This window comes from Acipenser ruthenus, chromosome 16 (assembly GCF_902713425.1).
Source record: "Acipenser ruthenus chromosome 16, fAciRut3.2 maternal haplotype, whole genome shotgun sequence".
Taxonomy (NCBI): domain Eukaryota; kingdom Metazoa; phylum Chordata; class Actinopteri; order Acipenseriformes; family Acipenseridae; genus Acipenser; species Acipenser ruthenus.
The window spans coordinates 32260362-32282201 of NC_081204.1; the positions used below are offsets into that span (position 1 = coordinate 32260362).

Here is a 21840-nt window from a genome sequence, read left to right on the forward strand (position 1 = left end):
TTACACGATGAGTTCTATTTTAAGTTGTTTTTCGAGAATTTAATTTAAGCTGTAGCTGACTGTTAAACACAAAATGATTTTCAGTGTTAATTAATTGTATTTAATTCAATTCCAGTGATCTCAGTTCCCTGACTTAATATAATCCTGGTAAATTCCTTTTAAAATCTTTAAAATCTTAAAAGGAGTTGACATAGATAACCTGAATCAATACTTTAAGCGCAGCACAGAAACCAGGACCAGAGGACACAGTTTAATTAAGTGGAGATAGATTTAGGACAGAGGGAAGGAGATTCTTCTTCACACACAGAGTGGTGAGGGTATGGCATGGGATACCTAGTCATGTTGAACCACTGAACCACTTGGATATTTTAAGGCTTCTAGGTTCGTAGGTATGTTAGGAAAGTATTTGGTACGAAATGTTAGTTATTATTTCTTACAAACATAACTAAAGTCAATGGGTGTGAGTTTGAAATTTAATCGGTTTGCTTCTTTGGGAATTGATAAGCGATTTGGTGTGTTGTCATTGTAACATTGTTGCAGGAAGATGTGTCACGGACCATTGCAATTTTCGGGGTTCTAAAAAGAAAAATACTTACAGCACTTTAACATTTCCATTTTGTAGACGGACTGTATTCTTAATTGAGGTGCAGAGCTATTAATTACAAAGGGGGGAGGGGGGGTCATCTCATACAACAACCTCTCAGGTCTCAATGCAGCTGTATTTGTCAGGTTCATTAAGGAGTCATCTTCAGAGACAAATACTTTTTGGTGTGTTGCTTTTTTGTCTTTACTACAGACTGCATTAACAGCTATTGCCTATACAGTGTGTGTAGAGGAGTCTTTCACGAGAGACAGGTTCCAGCTAATTATGCCAGCATTTATTCTCCTGCTCCAGTTAACCATCTAACTGACCTGGCATTTAAGGGCCATTAATCCCTGTATTCTTCATCTCCTCAGTGGGCATTTAATTAGCAGAAGTTTCAAGCTGTGAATATCTGTCTCTGTGTCTGGACACAAAGGTTTTGTTTTTTTCTTGTTATGATTTCACTTGAAAGCCCTTAATGGTGACCTTTTTTCGCTCGTGTTTTTAAGTAAAAATCTTTCTCTCCTTTGGTGGAGCATGAGTATAATCTCACTTCCCAAACTTCCAATGATTCCACATAACAGCCTGGAAATAGTTTTCTCCAGAAGCTGCTCCGCTAAAGGCACTGCCGCGTTGAAGGGAAGGGTGAGTCATACGATCAGGAGCTTGCTGTTTCAAATCCTGTGCTGACCAGTCATGTCTGGAGACCCAGAGGGAGAGCTACATTTGCCTTTGCCCTTTGGAGAACTGTGGAGTCATAGCTCATCTACTATGTCTGCAGATGCCTACAGAGTTCAGTTGCTTTGGTGAAAAAAGGTGATTGGCGTGACGGCGGGAGTGAAGGTCGTTGGTTGATCCTCTTTCCTGATCGGCAGCATTAAAGCAGCATTCAGATTCACCGTTTCAAATCGGGTAGGAAAACACAGGGCTGAAATTTAAAAAACACACGATCAAAAGATAGCTAAATAACAGCCTGCAAAAATGCCTTCTGGTGGCTTTTTGCTATTTTACAATTGAAACAACTTCGGTCCACATTCACAAACCACACGTGGTTGTGGTCTTTTGTATTTGGCAGCATTTCTAAGTGGATTTTAAGAGCAGAAATGATTAGATGAGGATAGATCGTGACATGCTTCCCTATCAGTTTAAACAGCAACACAGAAGGTAGCCCCTGATGCCCCTAATTAAGATGTATAGGTTACAGAGTAGCCTGGATCTCCCCCTTTGGGCTTTCTTTGTCGCAGTCAGCTTTAAGGCAGCAACCTGCTCATCTTTGCAGTAACGAACAAGCAGGCATAAATGGGTGGCTACAGAAAGAGGGCCTGCAAGCTGCTTAAGATGAGAGATCAGTTTGTAATGCTTGCCACGGGAACGGTTTGCAGCAAAACTACAGAAGCTTGTGGGAGTTGAGCACAAAGCATTCTGCCGTAGGGTACAACTGAGGGGCTTGCCCTAATTTGGAATGGAATGTGGAACTTGCATTTCCAAATCCTCTCAAGGTTCCGGAAAAAAGGCCTAGATACATTTGTACATTATCCCTTTATCAGTATAAAAACCTAAACATATATTATGACATACTGTATATAGAAAATAAATGAAAGACTGATATAGACTTACAGAGGTAGCCTATATCCATAGTGTTTTGTCAAGCTGAAAATTAAAAATGAAATGCCTGCCAGACAAAAGCAGATGTTGCCTCTGTCTCCACCAAATAGTTTAAAGATCCTAGCGCTTGCCGCTTTGTCACAAACGCTATTTTGAATTTATCTTTGGATTGCATAAGACCATGTGTGATACAGATACAAAGAAAAGAGTACTGATTTTGACCTGCTGCGCATATGTAAGGTGATGTCAGGCCTGTGTGTAACCTCTTTGAGAACAGATTCCTGCAAAGAACTAAAACAGCATGCAGCTTTGCACATTGAAGCAAGCCCTAAAGACAGAGCTCTATCAAGCAGAGTGCCACTTGTTCCTGATTTTTTATTGAGCCTCTGGAATGGTAATGATTCCTCTCCATGTCTGGTCTTTGGAGAACAGCCTGTAACTACCTCTTTGTTTATGAAGAGGGCTACTGGGGAGAGAGAAAAAAAGAATTAATGTTACGGTATTGGGAAAGAAAATCGACTAGGCATTGTTTTACATGAGCTGGAAGACACAGAGGGCTGTTTTCTTTTTTTTAATTTGCATAACGCCACAACACATCCTTTAGATGTACAGTAATGGGTTTCTGCCAGAATTACTGGCAGGAAAATGGGCATCCAGTGTTACAGAATGAAATTAATTTAAATGCAATCAATCTGCTTATGCACTACCACTTGGTTAGGAAAAGGGGTTCATGTCAGTCTTTCCTGGACATTGTTCTGATGTGATAAATCACATGAAAAAATCGTTCACAGTTACAGATTTGTCTAAATTCCATAACAGATCTCGTGCACAAGGTGGTGCAGGGCAATTCTACAGTTTTGCCTAGTTTAAGCAGCCAGAACTGTTATACCTGACATTGTAGTTCTAATTGATAGATCAATTGATAGTCTACTACTGAAGAGTCGATACTGAACAGGCATGGCCTAAGCCCTAATAAAGGAGATTCCAGCCTATGCTAGACAGGTTGAGATGTGAGGCTGGGTACTCCATTGCCCAGTGGACATTCATGTTGTGCTTTTGGGTGCTTCATTTGCAGAAATCCCCAACCTTGTTAAAGAAATAAATGAATACATCACTATTATGCAACCATTCCTTCTGTGGTGTTCTTTTCTGGAGGTAAGCTTATTTAATCCACTGGGGTACACCACCAGGTCTGCCAGGTAGAAAGGCTAGCTATCGAAGCTACATGCAGTTAATTGGCATACTATAAGATAATGGCCTCAGAGCCAACCGAGCCTCAAGGAAAGGAAATTAAGATAACTGTGCTCTTTGCATGTTGGGCTAAACAAGAGACACACTTTGCTGCAGCTTTCAAAGCAAGTTGGACCATTTTTCCTTGACATCCTCCAGCAGCAGGGCTGCTGTACAGCAACAATTGATTCAGCTCATGTTAATGGTGCCACAGAGTTAATGTTGCTGTGGAGCTTTGGCTTGTTGAACTCCTGCTCATTGCTTGGGTCATCAAGCAGACAAGAGAAGTTACATTTCAGAGGAAAGCTACTACTCCTTAAGGCAGTGAGCTCAATACTCCCATTCTGCTGAGTCAGGAGCAGGCAGGGAGGTTGGAAAGCTGGGCTACTGATGTTGACTAATGTGCCTGGTCTCAGGGGGAACCAGAAAGTAAAAGCAGGGAAATGTGATGGATAGCAATAGGCAGGTCCTGACTGCACGAGAACCTACAGGACTTCTAACAATCCTGATATTTTCCCATCATCCACCTCACTCAGGCGGTGCGCTCTTCCACTGCACCAGGGCTGCATTAGCAAAGCAGTTAGAATCTCTTTATCTGTGGATCGTCACAGGCTACCTATCAATCCCAGCAAGGTGTGGGGAGCACTACAGGTTAAGGGAATGATCCTAGATAATAAATAGAGATCAGCTCCCTCAGGGTCTATGCATGGTGGAGATGGATGTCAGGCTCCAGCTCAAAGATAAAGGAGAGATGCATTGTGGGTGCTGCAGTTGTTGTAGGCAGCAGAGTGGGATGGCATGTGTGTGCTACACATTGTTGCTTTGACCCAAAAAACGTCACACTAGGCTGGTGCATTTCTCCTACTGCTCACAAAGCTGCACTAGCATCCTGCTATGCAGTAGAGAGAAGGTGTATTTAATACCCTAAAAATATAGCTCTGAATCACATTGCTATTTAGATAAACCGCTGTTAATTTACATTGAATAGAGCGGTTAAGAGTCAATCCTGGGGAAAATATCACCCCTGTTCTCCCTTCCTCCATCTACTTTATTAATGTGAGGAGCAGGCCATGCTTTATTAATGTGAGGAGCAGGCCATGTTGGGTTGCTCAGCAGTGAAGCCTGGAATCCATCAGAGCTCAGTGGAAGGAAGGAATGGAAAGCGAGCTGTAACTGGGTCATTTTGGGAAGCAGGATATTAACAGGAGGAGTATAATAGGGAAGGTGTCAAGTTTAATGAAATGTTTCTAGGATTATGAAGATATCAGGATTCAAATGATGTGTCGGGATGTGTGAAATTGGCTTAAGCTAGGATTTTCCGAAAAAAAGAAAAAAAACCACTAGACCTAGAGAAGAAAAAATAGAGTAATATTTAAAAAAAAAAAAAAAACCTTGGGGAGTATTTAATTAGATTTGACATGCCAGTCATCAATCTGTCCATACCTTCAAATGCAGTCATGGCAGTCTTACCATTTTTGCCTACAGTCAAACCATTCATCTGACTCCACAATTTAGTGGTTATTGAACAAAATACTTTAATTGCCAGTTGTAATGTGCTGTCTGTCTTTAGTGAACGTCTTTGTCTCTGAGGTGAAGCTTCTGGCTTTATGACCACATGTCCACAGTTCAAACCCTGGCTTGCTGCAATAGAAGATGTAAGCGTTCACATTTGGCCCTAATTATGAATTATGAAGTAAAACAATCCTGATAATACCTCCATCTGTGTAAAGACGTAATGAAGCTAAGCAAAAGCCAAACTGTCAGAGAGGAGTACAAATATATTGCAATGGAATGAAGTGAGAAAAAAAAATATGACTGTTGGTTGAATTGATCAGGAAACAAAATGTTTGAGCATCTCAGTAATTGACATTCTCTCTAAATATCAACCCATTTAGGGAAACACACTGTCAAATGTCAAACAAGTAAAAAAAATAAATCAATAAATTATCCTACCGTTTAAAAGAAATTGGATTTGTAAAATCATATTAGCACCCTACTTAGCAACACTTAGAATTGTATTGTGTATACAAATAATGAATAAGCCGGATACACAAAGTGGCGATTACCAGACCAGATTAGCATGTTGATGTTAAACAGACCTAATCCAGACAAAGAAAGGTGACATTAGGCTCTTTAACACAATTCGCCAAAGAAATGTGCAAGGTGAAATGAATGTCAAACAACTGGTAAATAAAAATTGTATGGAGATTGCATTTTAAATGGAATATAGGACTGTACATGCACTCTAGAAAATGGAAAAGCATTTGATACATTGCAAAGCTGCTGTGCATTCCATCATTCTCTGGGCTACATTGCCAGCACAAGGAGAGGTGACAGTCCGGTAACTGCAGGAGAGTTTAAGAACACATTGAAACCGTGCAACGACAAAAACAGATTGCAAGATTGATCATAAAAATGGCCAATAGGCAAGAAAGGAGGGGCATTGCTGTTACACTTGGAAGCATTAAGATCATACCCTCCGCCCAGACAGCTAGAGCATGCTAAGCACAGCACAGTGGTGCTGCTAGGAAGCTGCAAGATCAGCTGATGAAATAATCACCAGTGCTCTTTTTATCTGCTGAAAAAGGCTTCAGAGGTTAAAACAGGCTTGGTGTGGTTGAGTGAATTGCACTGGATGACATTGAACATGTGGAGGAAAGGGTATGTGGTTGCAGCAGGACTCATTGTCCTGTCAGTAGCTATACAAGATATTGCATTACAGAAGGATTGAGGTGAAGACCCGGTTGATTTGTTAAATATATGTGAGCGGCTCTGCTACAGTATGTATGTAGAGGTCTGCAGGTGGTTCACCTATTGGAATCAGCTCATTGATGCAATCAACAGCCCTTCAAGAGCCACATTTTAATGAGCAGGTTTTCAGCACAGCCGCTGACAGCTCGTCTTGTTTCACCATGAGCCCCTGTTCATATGCTGGAGAGCTGTGAATATTTCCATTCTAGAATGACTTTTTTTTTAAGCACTGAAGCTAATAGGAATGTCATTTTAGATTTATTCAGATTAAAAGCCTGTCTGGATCTTTATGTCTCCAGGTGAAACTGTAAAGATGCACCATTCTCTGCGACAATACATCCCATAAATGCTGAGGTACAGTAGAGACACTGCAGCTACAGATATTTTTCCTTAGCCGTTATATTTATGAAGAGACCATGTTAAAGATTTGCAGTATCCACTTGAGAGCAATACAAACATGTATATTATTGTTGTTAGTCAGTACAGTCTGTAGCAAACCCACTCTGAATTGGTTTTATTTTCTGTGAAAGGTTATGAATTCTCATTCTTTGCGTTCCCTTTGTGCCATTTAGCCCTATCTGTGTATTAAGGATGGATTTAGGGTGTAATTATTTTTTCATGCACATTAAGAAAAGGCTGAGACTTCTTTCCCCCGAAGGACTTGGAAAGACAAGAAGCTGATGCATTTCGTTCTCTCTGTGCTGGGGGTGGATTCAAATGAAGGGTTCAGAGGTAAAGACTGCTGCATTAATCCACTACACTTCATGATGGGAGTGGATTCACTCATACCGCACAGGGACAGCCAGTAATGACATTTGAATGCCAGAAGAAGCTATATTGTAGGGAAGGCTGTTTTTTTTTTTTTTTTAAAGAATTATGGTAAATAAAACCTGACTGTTCAGCTTTGAGACCTTTCAATGCCAAATGATCGGTGGCAATGCAGTGGCACTACAATGGCAAAACAATGCTTTGCACAAAGGCAGCATGCAAAGGTACGAGCCTTAGGTAGAACGTTTCCATCTCAACATTAGCATCACAGGTTTGCCATGTCTGATCCCTGTCCACTGTATTGCCATTGCGGGCAATGCTGGGGTCTGCTAATAGTTCTGCTAGGGTTTATTCAAGGGTAACACTCTAGCAGTACAATAGGATCCCAGTGGTATCTTGCTGGGGAAATAGGACATTCCGTATTATCCAGGTAAACAATATATGAATCTACTTTGAACCAGCACAGAGAGTACAACCCCAGCCAATCTAAGTGCATCCCAAGCCAAACCTCTGGAAATAAAGCAACTAAAACACAATTACATGCCCGACATTACAGATTGTTTGCTATGGTAAAAAAGCACTCGGGTAGTGGCAATGTTATTAGGCAGCAACCTTACTGAGTCTCTGGTGTATGCCCATTGCATTTTGCCTCAATATGCTTAATTTCCCTGATATTTTATGCGACGGTAGCAAGAGATATAGGGTAGGATTTTAAAAAAAACAGTGTTACTGTATCGAACTCGTGGTATAGTAACGAGAGCTTTAGTAGCACGTGATTTTCAAACGAAACGTGTTAATTAAATCAATCCGTTAATGCTTTGAAATTGAGTCGACAAGGTCATTAATGAACGCATTTCTCGTTAAAAAGTTTAATTGTCGCAGGTCATGTACATCACTTCCTGTCTCAATGACTAAATAAGTGGAAATCGTTCATCAAAATGCATGTTAATGAGATCGAGAAAAATGAATGGAAGCATAATTCACTGTACAGGGAGACGGCTCTCCCACCACCGAGCAGCAGCCAAATGGAAATAAAAATTAGCTGTGTTGTTTAATTATTCTTATTTAACTGTATGTTATAAAAAATCTAGTAATGGCTGCTGTGTAAGGTCAATGCTGATTTTTTCACCCACTGGTGTATTTTGTATATGATGTTTAAACTGTGATTTTCATTTGAAGTGTTGATACACCAGGGAGCTACAGTGTAATAGAGAGAGTACATAATAATTTTGCTTTTAACATTTTCCCCATTTAGAAACTGCTTCAGCACAAAGAGCCGCCCACAGGCATCCTTGCAGAGCAATCACACTCACAATAGCAGCTGCATTCATAGGTGCTCAGAAATTACCATTGCAGTTGCAACTCACTATTGCAGTACACTGTGTGATTCACCAAGAATGTTTCACAGGGTACAGTAAGTGAAATAAGAAAACTCAACATTTCAAGTGAGTTGAATGTCAAGTTGTGTTTTTCTTTTTTTTTTCTCTCTGCAGGTTGTAGTCCTTGGTAAACACAGCCGAGGTTACCATTATGTTCTGGCTAACCTGGTAAGTGTTATCTGCTGGCATACAATCAGGGCACATAAATATTCCCCATATGCATTCAAATATTAATACACTTTAGCCAAGTGGGTGGAACACTTTAATTAATGACATTATGCACAGTTCTGATATTTTGTGTAGCATGGGCGTCACCTTTGTATAAGAGACCAGTAGAAGGCCTTATAAAGGAATTAGCAAAAGCATGCTGTGAAATAAAATGTTATCATGCATGATGAGAAGCAAAGGCATGTAATAAGGTTGCGTGTTTCTGTACAGGGTGCAGAGGGTAGAGCTGTTAAACAATCCCAAGTGCTAGTTCTATTTGCCACATTACATCGCCTTCAGGAAATTTCACAGAATGTGCCTTAGCGTGGTGACACATACTGCATTCTAGTCCCCGTGCTGCAAAGTAATTGAGCACAATGTTCTGTTTTCTAATGCTCTCCTCTGTCGTGTCGTTTTTAATGTTCTTGCTCATTCCAGGGCTTCTCAAATGTTAGCATGGAGAGGGTCCTGCAAGGCGGATCAAATATAACAGGGTTTCAGATTATCAACCCTGAAAACCCAATCGTACAGCAGTTCATGCAGCGCTGGGTCCGCCTGGATGAAAGAGAATTCCCTGAAGCGAAAAACACTCCGCTGAAGGTAAGCCTTTTATCATAGTGCAAGGGAATTGCTCCCGAAAAGGTTATGTCCTCCGCCTTGGCCTTTTGCAGTGCCATATGTCATCCTTAACAAAAATAAATAGTCAATACGACTTCATAGAAAATAGGTTCAAGTCTTAAAGCTGCCGGCACTTTTTATTATTGCATACATCGCCTCTAGTTATCATCACACACACAGAGAAGTTGAGGGGGTTTTTATAAAAAAATAATGTGTGAAAAGAAAACAATATTCTGTGCGCTAAAACATATCTGGATAAGTGAGAGGAGATAATATAGGTAAAGAGATAAAAACAAAAGCTGTTTCAATGGTCTCTCATACTAAACGATCACACGCCATTATGGTCAACCCATAAATTATGTGGTTTTCAAAACCCTGAAGAATAAGCTGGCCCTGTCTTGAGAAGTCAAGGAATTTCAATATCGTTGGCGACCCAGTAATGCATGTTTCATTGATTTCGACATTGATTTAATTTGCACTGAAATCTCAATGTGCAATTATTGTACAATTACTTTATGTAAGCACCATGCACTAAACCTCAGCAGCATTTGGTTTGATTGTTTTTGTAAAACTGTAATGTCTGTGCCTAGAAATAGCAGATAATAAACTAAAACTCAAGTCTCTCAGGTCAGTCAATGAAAAAGTAATGAATACTCACTGCCTTGCAAATCAGGCTAGAGTCTATTACCTATGTGGTGTCTGTATACGAAGATGGGGAAATGTGTGTGCCCTGTTCTATGAACACAGTGTAGCTGGAGTAAGCAGGGCATTAATATAAACAACTTAACACAATTTTAAATAACATCTATCTCTCGTTACCTAAGCAATTCTAGAATATTTATTTACCAGACAAAAAGCTTGCTAAAATGCATGTACTGCGTTTCTAATTAGGAAATAAAATGATCTAGAGACCTAAATCTCAGTGTTTAATTGAATCAATTTGTGTCAACCTTTAACACTTTTTTTGCATGCTCATGCATTTGCAAGTTGAAAAAGAAATAGGTGGAAATTGAGATAGTTCTTTTGACACCACTTTAGAAAGATTCTACCAAGATCTCTAATATTATAGTGCATTAAGCAGGTGTGGAATAAACTAGAAAATTCAAACCACCATTCAGTATTCATTTATAGTGATTTGCACAGTAACATGTAAGAGGTGTTAATGTTGTTATGTAACAGGTCACACAGTGTGATGTGTGTATTAAATACGGGTAGAATTGGCTTGTATTTTTGTTGGTCTGTTTGTGGGTGTTATCATTCAACATATTACCTTATTTCAAGCATGGTTTGTGTTGCACAGGCTACAACTTATAAAGAAGCCTGGGTGTATTAAAAGTCATTTTGACCTCATATTCACATTTTTAGTATCTAATACTAAATGCTGGAGTTTGTGTCTACTTATCATGCAATTAATACTACTTAAATGATGCACGTGAAGACAATACCCAGGTATAGTTCCCGTGCCCTACATTGCCAACTATGTGTATACAGCAATAGTTAAAGAATTAGCAATGCCAGTTATTTTATTCTAGTTGTTAAATGCCAGTTTTGACCCCGAGCCATTTTAGAGCCATTCATCACATTAGTAATAATAATAACCCCATTCTGTCTCCTGATGTCGAGATCCTGTCTGACCGCAGTGTGTTTAGTTGACATCAGTCACGGCAGGTCTAACACAAACACTGACATGCGTTCCAGAAAGCCTCTCCACTACCTTTAAGGAACTGATACTTTGTTTCGTTTCTTTCTGAAATTAATATTGGCTTCTAACAGTTTAAAATGCAGTTATTTAATCATGCTTCCTTGCCTCCAATGTATCGAGCTGAAAATAAGACCTAGGCTAATTAAGGCATTATGAAATAGGTCACCCATTCTTTGATAGACCATTTCTGATGCATTTTAAAAAGGGATTCATATTATGCAAATGTATGCTCATGATATTAGCACAATTGAGTTAAAAGCCAACATATTACATTTTAATACAGCTCTTTATAATGTTTCGCATACTGTTTATTGGTGTGCTGGCGTGTTCCACTGCACAGAAGGTTGTATTGTTTTGTTAGGGGTATGAACTCCCTGTAACTGAGGATGTATCACTTTAATACAGATTCATGAGACTTGTTAATATTCCAGAAACTAGGTATTGCTGATATCTCAAATCAAGCTTAACAAAGTCATTAAAATAACACTTTTGTTTGACCATTTGCTCAAATTTGGAGCGTGTATCGTTCGTCTTATTCATATCTGCTTTATGATAACTTTCATAACAGTTTTGTTTGTCCCGCCCAGAAGGACAATTCATCTCTTATCAAGTGCTGTTAATATTTCATATGCCTTAGAAATTTAGTAATGGCATCTTCAAAAGGAAAAACTGTGCTTCAATACCGTCCGTGTTTCATTGACATCATGCAAGCATGCTGCTTGAACTCACCAATTGCAAGCAGTCTATGGCACATGGAGTTTTAAAACTTAACATGTCACTGTCCCAGTCACTCAAGTCAGTGAGGTGGGGTTATTCTACTGAATTGAATATGTGGTAACGTACCAGAGTGATTGGTGCTTTCAATATATTGTGCATTTTCTTTAACTGAATCTGAACCCAACTGAATGAATGCATGACTGTGACTTAATCAAACATTTATATTTCTCTGCTGTGGATTGTTGGCATCTCCACCTAGAGAGACCACAGCAAATTAATTCTAGTCACAGAGCTGACACAGGAATCTATTGACTTTATAATGATTACATGTGTTATTGTTTGAAAAGCTATTCTCTGACAGCTATGTAGGGCACACTGCGGCATGTAGGACAGAGAGTCCTGTGTTTATCAGAAACGCTTGCCAAAGAAAGTGCAGGCACTTTTAAAACATCACTTTCATAATTTTTGCCAGCGGCTTTGTTGACTCACATCAAAGTACATTTCGCCTCTCTTTCAAGCTTTATGTATGATGAATATTTCATTAAAAAAACTTCAAACCAAAGTGGTTCAGTAAATTATTTTTTTAAGAGCAACAAAATGAGCTGAAACCCAAAACTTGATTTATATATATATATATATATATATATATATATATATATATATATATATATATATATATATATATATATATATATATATATATATAAAGACACATTATACAAATTCCAACTACTGATTACTACAGTGCAACCCCAGTGTGTGCTTGAGAATGCGTGACTGCTATGCCACCCTGTGCTCTGTGTTTCAGTACACGTCTGCTCTGACCCACGATGCCATACTCGTGATCGCTGAAGCCTTTCGGTACCTGAGACGGCAGCGGGTGGACGTGTCGAGAAGGGGCAGCACTGGAGACTGCTTAGCCAACCCTGCTGTACCCTGGAGCCAAGGCATTGACATTGAGAGAGCTCTGAAAATGGTAGGAGGGAACGTGCTGCTCCAATTCGTGCTATCAACGGCTTTAAAATCCTTATATGACATTATCACTGCTCCCCACCTTCATTGTTCTGAATCATTTGGTTATTATTATTATTATTATTATTATTATTATTATTATTATTATTACAATTAATAATAAATATAATAATTTGTGATATGCAAGCATTACAGATAATCTTCTGCTTCCTGGTAGGTTTGATTCCAGCATGACTATTAATACTGAGACACAGGATAACGTTTGCCATTAAGGTGTCTCTTCATTCGTTGTGGTTTGTTTGCGTTCTTGCATTTCAGGTCCAGGTTCAGGGCATGACAGGAAACATCCAGTTTGACACCTTTGGTCGGAGATCAAACTACACCATCGATGTGTACGAAATGAAAGCTGGCGGTTCCCGAAAGGTTCGTCTGTGCTGCTTTGAGTACATATAGGAAATCCCCAGGATCTGTATTGAAATGGGTTATCATTTGATGTGTGTCATTGCAGAACCATATTTGGAATATTCCTTTGATGTGTTTCATTGCAGAACCATGTTTGGAATGTTTACAGTAATGAACATACTTTTTAATGGAACACATAGATGTGGTTTATTTAACGCTTTGAGAAACTACAGAAGGTAGATGTGGGTTTGATTCCCCATTCCCACTAGCCTAGCCAAGTTATTCCTGTGATTGAGTCCAGTGGAAGTGGAAATGAAAGGCTAAACTCCAGGGTAAACTGGCTGACCCTTGGTGATGTCATTCTTCAGGTAACTATATTCAAATTCTGAAGTGAACCGATGTATGGCTACGCTGTCTGGAGATTGATTCTATATATATACAGCCCCGGAATAAGTTCATCTGCAAGTCAGAGCAGGTTTATAATAACTGATTACATGGAGCAAAGACACACTGGTTTATATTGTCGGGACCATATGCTTTCCACTAGTAATTAAGAAAATATTTCAGCATAATCAGCTAACGTCCCAGTACTGACAGTCACCCCTACACTGTGAGAATCTCCAGCTCAGGCTGCTCCCCACTGTTCAGTGAAGACCATGAATAACAAACTGTGCCCGGAAGCTGCAGCTGTCACACATGCTGAGCAAACTCTTGTGGTGGGTTTGTATTCAGCTTGTACAAGTGGATCAGGGTGCTCGGCTCAAATCCAGACTCCTCAACGGCTATAGGAATGGTCTGAGGTTTGAGACACTGCTTCCATGGCAACGTGTAAAAATAGAAATTAGGGCTTTAGAGCTTTTTAACATAAGAGCTGGGACTGTAGAGAACAACAGGGACACCTCAGCAGGGACGGGCAGTGCAGAGAAGAATCCCTCTTGCGGCGTGATGAGGTTGCTGTTCATCCAGTTGTGCTGACTTTATTTCATGTATGTCTGCAAGGCACAGTGTCAGCATGAGGCATCACACAAGGTCAGCCCATTTAAAAAGCATGTTAAGGGTTTTTTTTTTTTAAAGTAGTTGAATACATTTTTTAATGACCTCAATGTTTCTTTTAGTATTTCTAAATTTCGCACTATTGAGTGTTTTATAGGTCTTGATAAAGTGTATGTTAAGTGTTGAAAAAACAAAGGGAAAAACTGCATTTCATCCAAGCCTTTTTTTTCTTTGTGCAGGTTATAAAGCATGCCTTTTCTTGTGGAAACGTTAAGGCATTGTTGTGTCTTTTTGAACTGTGGGTGTTGATGTTTTATCTATTGCTATTGCGCGGCCTGTCTCGTAAGGATACACTCGATTGAGTTCAACCACCCTCATTCGAGGAAAGGTATTGATCTTGAGCGTGTAGCAGGGAGACAATCAGATCATAATGCTTGGGTTTCTTTCAGGTGGGCTATTGGAACGAATACGAGAGATTCGTGTACATCATGGATCAGCAGGTCACCAACGACTCCTCTTCTATGGAAAATCGAACGATCATAGTCACTACCATCATGGTACATTCACCTACATTCTTTTGATACTGATAAATGAACAAGCATTTGGAATGTAGGGTATTACAGGGAGGGATGGCGTTCTTATTTGGATTTAGTTATGTTGCCAGCTCCCACTGGGACATTCTTGCAAGATGATGCAGCTTAATAAAATTTCCTGGTGATCAAGTTTAAACAGTGATATTGTCAGGTATGCACGCACGCACACACACACACACACACACACACTGCGTGTGAGTAACGGCACATTATTTATAGCATGTGTTTAATTCCCCTTTCCACATGTTTAGGAAGCTCCTTATGTGATGCTGAAGAAAAACTACGAGCAGCTGGAAGGGAATGAAAGATACGAAGGCTACTGTGTCGATTTAGCTTCTGAAATTGCGAAGCATGTTGGAATAAAATACAAACTGTCGGTTGTGGCAGATGGAAAATATGGAGCGAGAGACTCAGAAACTAAGATATGGAATGGTATGGTGGGTGAACTTGTATATGGGGTAAGTATCGGAATTACATATTATATCTTTTCACAATTATTAGATAAGAGACGCCCGTTTATGTACTGTAGTACAATGTAGATCCTGTAATAAATCATAATTACTACATTACCCCAAAACTGTAGCCATTTCATTTGACTAGCCTGAGCAAAAATAACAGTTTATAATAATGCGCTTAGCAGAGTAATACAATCCTGTGAAAGAGTCATAAACCCATGTTTTGACTTTTCATTTGTGATGTGTGGTAAGATATATCAGGAGACAGAGAAAATCAAGCAACTTGGCATCCTTCCATCAATAATTGTGAGGCAGAAACATGTTGTTGTATTAAAAGCTTTTTAAGACATGGTATTGTGGAGCTGTGCTAACTAGAGCCTCAGTGTAGGGCAGCAGATCTCTTTAAGCAGTAGAGTGTGTCACATCTAATTTATAGAACAGCAGTTACTATGGATACACAACGGTTACTGACAAAGATGCAGGGTGTGTTCTTTTACCACATCGGAGCAAAGACCAACGTATTCATATTTCTTTATTTATTTATCAGATAAATTTATAACAGGATCAATGTCTCAGGTTTTCCAGCAGTATTCCACTGACAGCAGTCCAACAGTAATCCAGAATTACAGAGCTTTAGAACATAGTCTTAGCATACACAATATACAGCAACACTTTACATTACAACACTCTACCTGCACTGTCATTACACTCTCATAGCATAGTTATTACACATGTGGTTGTGTCGTTACAGTGCAACAACCTGTTTAATTACAGTCGCTAATGCCTTTTCTAATTACACCATATTTTTCACATCAGACTATGTATTTACAATGGAATTACCATGCTAGCACACAAGCAATTACACTGTAATTAAAGAGTAGTTAGAGACGCCTAGTGTAACGTGTTACCGAACATACACTAAAGGGAATGCTATGTAGGTGCTGATAATAATGGTGCACTTACATGAAAACCTAATTCAACAGGGATAGCATTGCCATGAACAGAGATGGGATTGCTGATCTGGACACATTTTCTGTTATTAATTGATGCTTACAGTAGGAAATCATGAGACAGTTTATAAATAAACACAAAGTTATATATTAATGGAACTTAAAAAACGTGATGGTACCAAAGAATGGAACCAGTTATTCAATGGTATATTTCAATACCGTATAGAGAATTTTCTACCAAACCATTGTATTTGCGTGTTGTTAACATAGAGGATCAAAAAAAAACGGCAGGATATATCAATCAATATCTCAATCCCAATCCAGTTACTCTCCTGGATACTTCTGAACGGTATGTTTGATCTCTTTACCAAAGTCTGCACAAGGGTAACCCACTTCAGTCATTTCAAGTCCAGATTGTAATTAGCTCATCATTTCCCATCCAAAACAGGTGATCGTAATCATTAACAAAGATTTATTGATCAGTTTATAACATAGCAAGCTGGGATGCTGTGTCAGTGTGTCTGCAGCGATAGGAACGAGGTTAGCTTTATTTATTGAATTGTTTATTGATTTACCCAGGAGAGTACTGTACACGCTAAGATCATGCTCTTCTTTCCAAGAGGGTCAAGGTAGGACAGCACAAGCAGACAGCTACAGCACATTTCAAATATGATAACGAGCAACAACAAATAAATCTATAGAAACAGCAAAAATAGACGGAGCTAAACATGCTGAGGGTGCTCAACAGCATGTACCAAAAACGGGTTTTGTATAGCAGTGACATTTGATTTTTAAACAGCGTGATAAGGACATTTTTGGTTACCCTTTGATTATCTTTGTAAGGAATTTACCTAATGAAGCAGGATACAGTTTTCATCCCTGAAACACTACAGCTTAGTTCCTCTTTCGCTGAATTTTTATTTTTTAAATCAGCATTTCTGGTGCAGTGTGTGAAGGTTGGGTGACCTTACCATCCAGTTTTCCAGCCATTAGTGGAACTGATTGCCTGATTTGATGCAGTAAATTATCTTTCAAAATAGAAAACTGGGCTTGAAGTGAATTATCCAGGAGAAATACGAATATGTTGACCAATCCTCTCACACGCAACCCCAAAAAAACTCACTGGAAAGTGTATATGTACCTCATTTTGGCTGACCCATAAATGACACTGCGCTCAGTTGTCCTTTAAAAGTGTATTTATTGACTGCATTAGCGCTGTGTGTTACTGTCACACGCACTGCCGGAGAGCACATGTAATGATTGTTAATATTGCTATTGCATCTTGTGGTCTTGTTGTTGAAATCAGATGTTATTTATCGGTATTTGAAATATTCTTAAAGGAAAGCTCTGCAGAGGTTAAGTAAACACACAACTGTTAATGTTTTCAGTAGCTTGTCTTCAATTTGACACAGTCTGCTCCAGTGTTCTTATGTAACTTAATATGAAATTTGATTTCAGGCAGTTTCTATTTAATCCATTTAGTTTCTAACTTGCATGTTTGTTTTGCTAGGCTTAAGTCTGTAGTTCTTACTTGAATGCGAGATGAATTGTTGGCACCCTGTTAGATAAGAGTTAAACTACTTAAGAGCAGTGCCAGAGATACCAAATAAACACTCTAATCTGTTAAGAAGAATCTCATGATTTACAGTGTCAAATGCAGCACTAAGATCCAAAAGAATTAATATTGATAAAGAGTCTGCTAACAAACAGGAGGTGGATTTAATTCGAAGGACAAGATCTGTAAGAGATGCAGACGTAAGAGGACTACGGCACTAATGTTCCATTACACACAATATAGTCTTTGTACTCTGCTGTCTTTGTGCCTCTGCTTAACAGCAGCATTGCAACAAAGACTAGCAGCCTTCAGCCACACAAGAATTTAAAGAATGTGCTATATTCAGCAAATCACTCTATCCGGGCTTTCTATACAAGGTTCACAACACACATTCACATGGCAGTTCAGGGTTTTATACATACAGGCGAATGTTAAAATGTTGAACCGCTGTGTGATTACATCCCCTTGTGTGTTTGGAGGGATAATGCTAAAAGATCTGCAGTTATTCAGTTCACCTATACTAGCTTAGCAGCACATTTTTACATGATCAATAAATCATTCTGACCATTAGTTAGTCATTTATATGCAAATACACCTTCGATACAAAGGGCTGTTTAAAGGCTGTTTTATTAAGTGGAGAAAATTGCTAAGCCACGTTCAGTTATATAGCTCACTTAATTGCTAAATAGCTCTTTGCCTTTTTCAAAGTTAACCTGTGATATAAAAGCACAGCCTGAACAAGAGAAAATGGGGATCTGATTTACAAAACCTTATTTTCAGTATTGTCTTGTTCCTCCTATGATTCCGTCTCACCTGCTTGTTAATCACCTTTTCTGTGGCTGAGATACACTCGTCAAATGTCATTTTTGAGACGACAATGACGACTGTAGCGAGGATAAGGTTTCTTTCATTAAAAATGCAATTTTACCAAAGTGCTAACAATCTTTGGAATTTGAAGTGTAGCGGCTGTATTTCTCCTTATCAATATAGACCTTTAACACATTTACATTTGGAGAAGTCTATTTTAAATATGCAACCGCTAATTATTTCAATGCACAATTATGTATTTAAAGCCAGCTTAATTAATGCAATCTGCCAATAATCTGTGCAGAACATTGTACTGTAAATGCAAGAGCTTTTACAGATCAATGTCATCTCATAGGTAATGATTGATCGGGATAGATTTCCTGCAGTTTGTTAGAAAAAACTGTTGCAGGTTAATGTGTTGAATCATAAGGAGCAACGTATGAGGCTTACTTTTGAAAAGCTGCAGGTAAACCTGCAATTTCGTCATTAGGAGCTCCACAGATCACGTTTCCTGGCTGCTGATGTGAACGGCTGTTACTTCTAATAGATCTCTTTCTGGTTGAAAGAGTTCTGTAGGAGAAAAAAAGAGTAAAAAGCACAAAAGGCTTGTAATTACTTTTTCTACCATTAGGTGGCATTTCAAAATTAATTGAGGTTTGGCGATCTCAGACAGACTTTATTGGATAGTATTCAGACATTATCCGAGGTACCATTACATGTGAAGAGAACCATATTACCAGTCTTAGCTCTGACAGGCCTAAAGACTGCACAGCATAGACTTGCTAAGGAGTGATACTTCCTGTCCGTTACCTGTCCTTTAGTGCTAAGCAAACTATGTGTTACTTTGCTTCAAAATGCAAACAAATACAGTAGGTGCTCTTATTTTCTTTGCTAACAGTGCCCATTCATGATTTCCACCATGGCCAGCCAGGCTTTGTTATACAGCTTAGCCAAATAATGTACTGCTAAAACATTGCTTAAAGTCTGAACACTAATACAAAACGTTTTCCCGTTTCCAGAGAGCAGATATAGCTGTTGCACCGCTTACTATAACACTGGTACGAGAAGAAATGATTGACTTTTCTAAACCCTTTATGAGCTTGGGGATCTCCATTATGATAAAGAAGCCTCAAAAGTCCAAACCTGGAGTGTTCTCCTTCCTGGACCCATTGGCCTATGAAATTTGGATGTGTATAGTGTTTGCCTATATCGGAGTCAGTGTGGTGCTCTTCCTGGTCAGCCGATTCAGCCCTTATGAGTGGCATTTGGATGACAATGATGAAGCGCGTGACCCCCAGACCCCACCGGACCCGCCAAACGACTTTGGGATTTTTAATAGCCTCTGGTTTTCTCTGGGGGCCTTTATGCAGCAAGGATGCGATATTTCACCAAGGTTGGTTACCCATTACATCCATCCACCTTTTTGCATTTTATGGTCATTAGCTGATTATGGTGCATATATGTTATTTTTTTCCACTCCATTCTTTTATTTCTCTTCCCCCCATTCAAATGCAAGAGCTTCATCATCTAGCCGCCACGCATGCATCCATGCATTGCATCCACGAATAACTTATATACACCATGCCGACACTGTAAAATGCATAGGGTCATTTTGTTTTATTTTTATTCCTACAACACTTGGAGGGCTACCGTGTTTTTGCTGCATATCCCATTTTACGGTCATCAGCTTGGTGCATATAACATATTTGCGGTGCTTTTGCATTGGAGGACTCAGAAGCTTGAGAGCATAGCAGAGCGGTTGCAGCAGCCTCAGCAGTCATTTTGATGAAGCACCTTCAAGCGGGTTGCCTCATCGTAATGACTTTGTTTTCAATCATTTTAAACCCTGTCCTGTCTCTCTTTTCTTGTTTTTTCGCTGATTCATCTTTCAATCCATCCCTTCTTCCATTACCGTTATTGCTTTCTCCAGCATCACTCTCAATGTTCCTAATAAGAAATGCCATTGTTCAACTTGTTGTTTTCTTATGTTGCAGGTTGTATCTTAATTAGAGCCCCTTTGTAGGTTGTTATACACCTCTTTATTTATGCATGCAGCTGCTGCTCTGCAGCGACAATCATTCCTAGAGTCAGTGATTGGTCTTGAGTTAACTAAATGCATGGTATGAATAGGGTTTTGAAAGATGATCATTGCTGAATTATGTAATTTGTCATGTATGACCAAGATGCGGTCCACTTGAAATACACTGTAATACAATTAACTAGCATGATCCTGTGCATCGGTGTTCCAGCTATAAACAGTATAGATTCACACTGAGCGCTACAGATGAAAAATCCAGATCCAAGATGTTTATAATTATGCAGAAAGTGTATCTATATCATGCTCTTTGGGCTTCACCCAGTGAATCCACGCTATAAACCTCCTCTTTATCGAACAAGCCCTGTTGAAGGCTACAGTTGGATAGCTCCTCAGTTTTATCAATAGTTTAACTGTAATTTAGTGCTTCTCTATAACAATTGCCTCATTATAGCAAAACGCTTAGCTCCCAAACATCGTCTATACTGCAGAAGTAGCAGCAAGTGTGTCATCCTAATGCCTACAGCTGCATTGTAAATTGTATCCAAATTCAAGCCTGTCACAAAAATATAAAATCACAAATCACTGCAGACCACCTCGCTCGCCCTCTAATTGTCATGACCACCAGACATTACTCAAATGTTGATCCTGACAGTCGCCCGCCATTTATCTGTACCAAAACGTCAAGCCTTACTTTCATGTGCGGTACAAACACAAATGCAGCTCTACCTGTACTGAAGAAGAACAGGAGAACAATATGCCAGCTCTGTCCTAACATGGAATTAAATAGTCTGCTAAAGTCTAAGGAATAGTGCGATGTGGGGTGTGCATATTTCCATATTTGATTAGCTATGTGGTCCCTTTGACACACGTTAAGTGAATTATATTTTAAAAAGGCAGTATTAATAATCCTTTTAATTCACAGAGTATTGAGACTAAAAATAAAATGTGATAATGCTACATGACCTTTTTTTTATTAGATTTGACATTTTGTGTAGAAACTTCAGCTACAATTGACAAATTTGCTGAGCGTGAGGAGGGAGCCATTTTGATATATTCTTTTTTGTTGTGAAAAGCACTTACTGCACTGAGGTATCCATTATGGACAGCGGTTAACTTAAAATTGTGAGAAACTGCAGTTCAGATCTTGGACCTACCTGGTATTCATTTCAGCTCTAACTCATACAAAATACCCACCTTGCATGGAACATAAAGCTATTGCTGGAGACGGAGGAATCAAATTGCAATGCTAACAGGGAGCCTGCTGTCATCCAGCTTCTCCCAACAACGGTTCTTTTTCAAGATCGCTTTTGCAGACCGTCAATTTTGTTCTTAACAATTACACCCAAAAGGGCCTGTCAGAATGATGTTTGACAACACTGACACGGAATGGAAAGATTCCTGCTAAAACCTACACAGGAATCACATGATCCATCCAGTAGAGTGAAGCTAAAACCTACACAGGAATCACATGATCCATCCAGTAGAGTGAAGCTAAAACCTACACAGGAATCACAT

At 39.2% G+C, this 21840-nt stretch overlaps 1 protein-coding gene across 6 annotated transcripts in view; it reads left to right on the forward strand.

Annotated features, from left to right (window-relative positions):
- The window catches only part of LOC117412419 (glutamate receptor 3), an 82331-nt gene that overhangs the window by 40605 nt on the left and 19886 nt on the right, over window positions 1-21840 (forward strand). For 5 of the 6 annotated variants that reach the window (XR_004545926.3, XM_034020832.3, XM_034020829.3 and 2 more), the window contains exons 5-11: window positions 8431-8484; window positions 8962-9123; window positions 12369-12536; window positions 12851-12955; window positions 14377-14484; window positions 14772-14978; window positions 19307-19680. Coding sequence is in view for 4 of the 6 variants with exons in the window: in XM_034020832.3 (XP_033876723.3) it covers window positions 8431-8484; window positions 8962-9123; window positions 12369-12536; window positions 12851-12955; window positions 14377-14484; window positions 14772-14978; window positions 19307-19680 (1178 nt within the window). In the remaining 2 variants the exon portion in view is untranslated. The remainder of the gene's footprint in view (window positions 1-8430; window positions 8485-8961; window positions 9124-12368; window positions 12537-12850; window positions 12956-14376; window positions 14485-14771; window positions 14979-19306; window positions 19681-21840) is intronic. The other variant, XR_004545927.3, reaches the window with a different exon arrangement.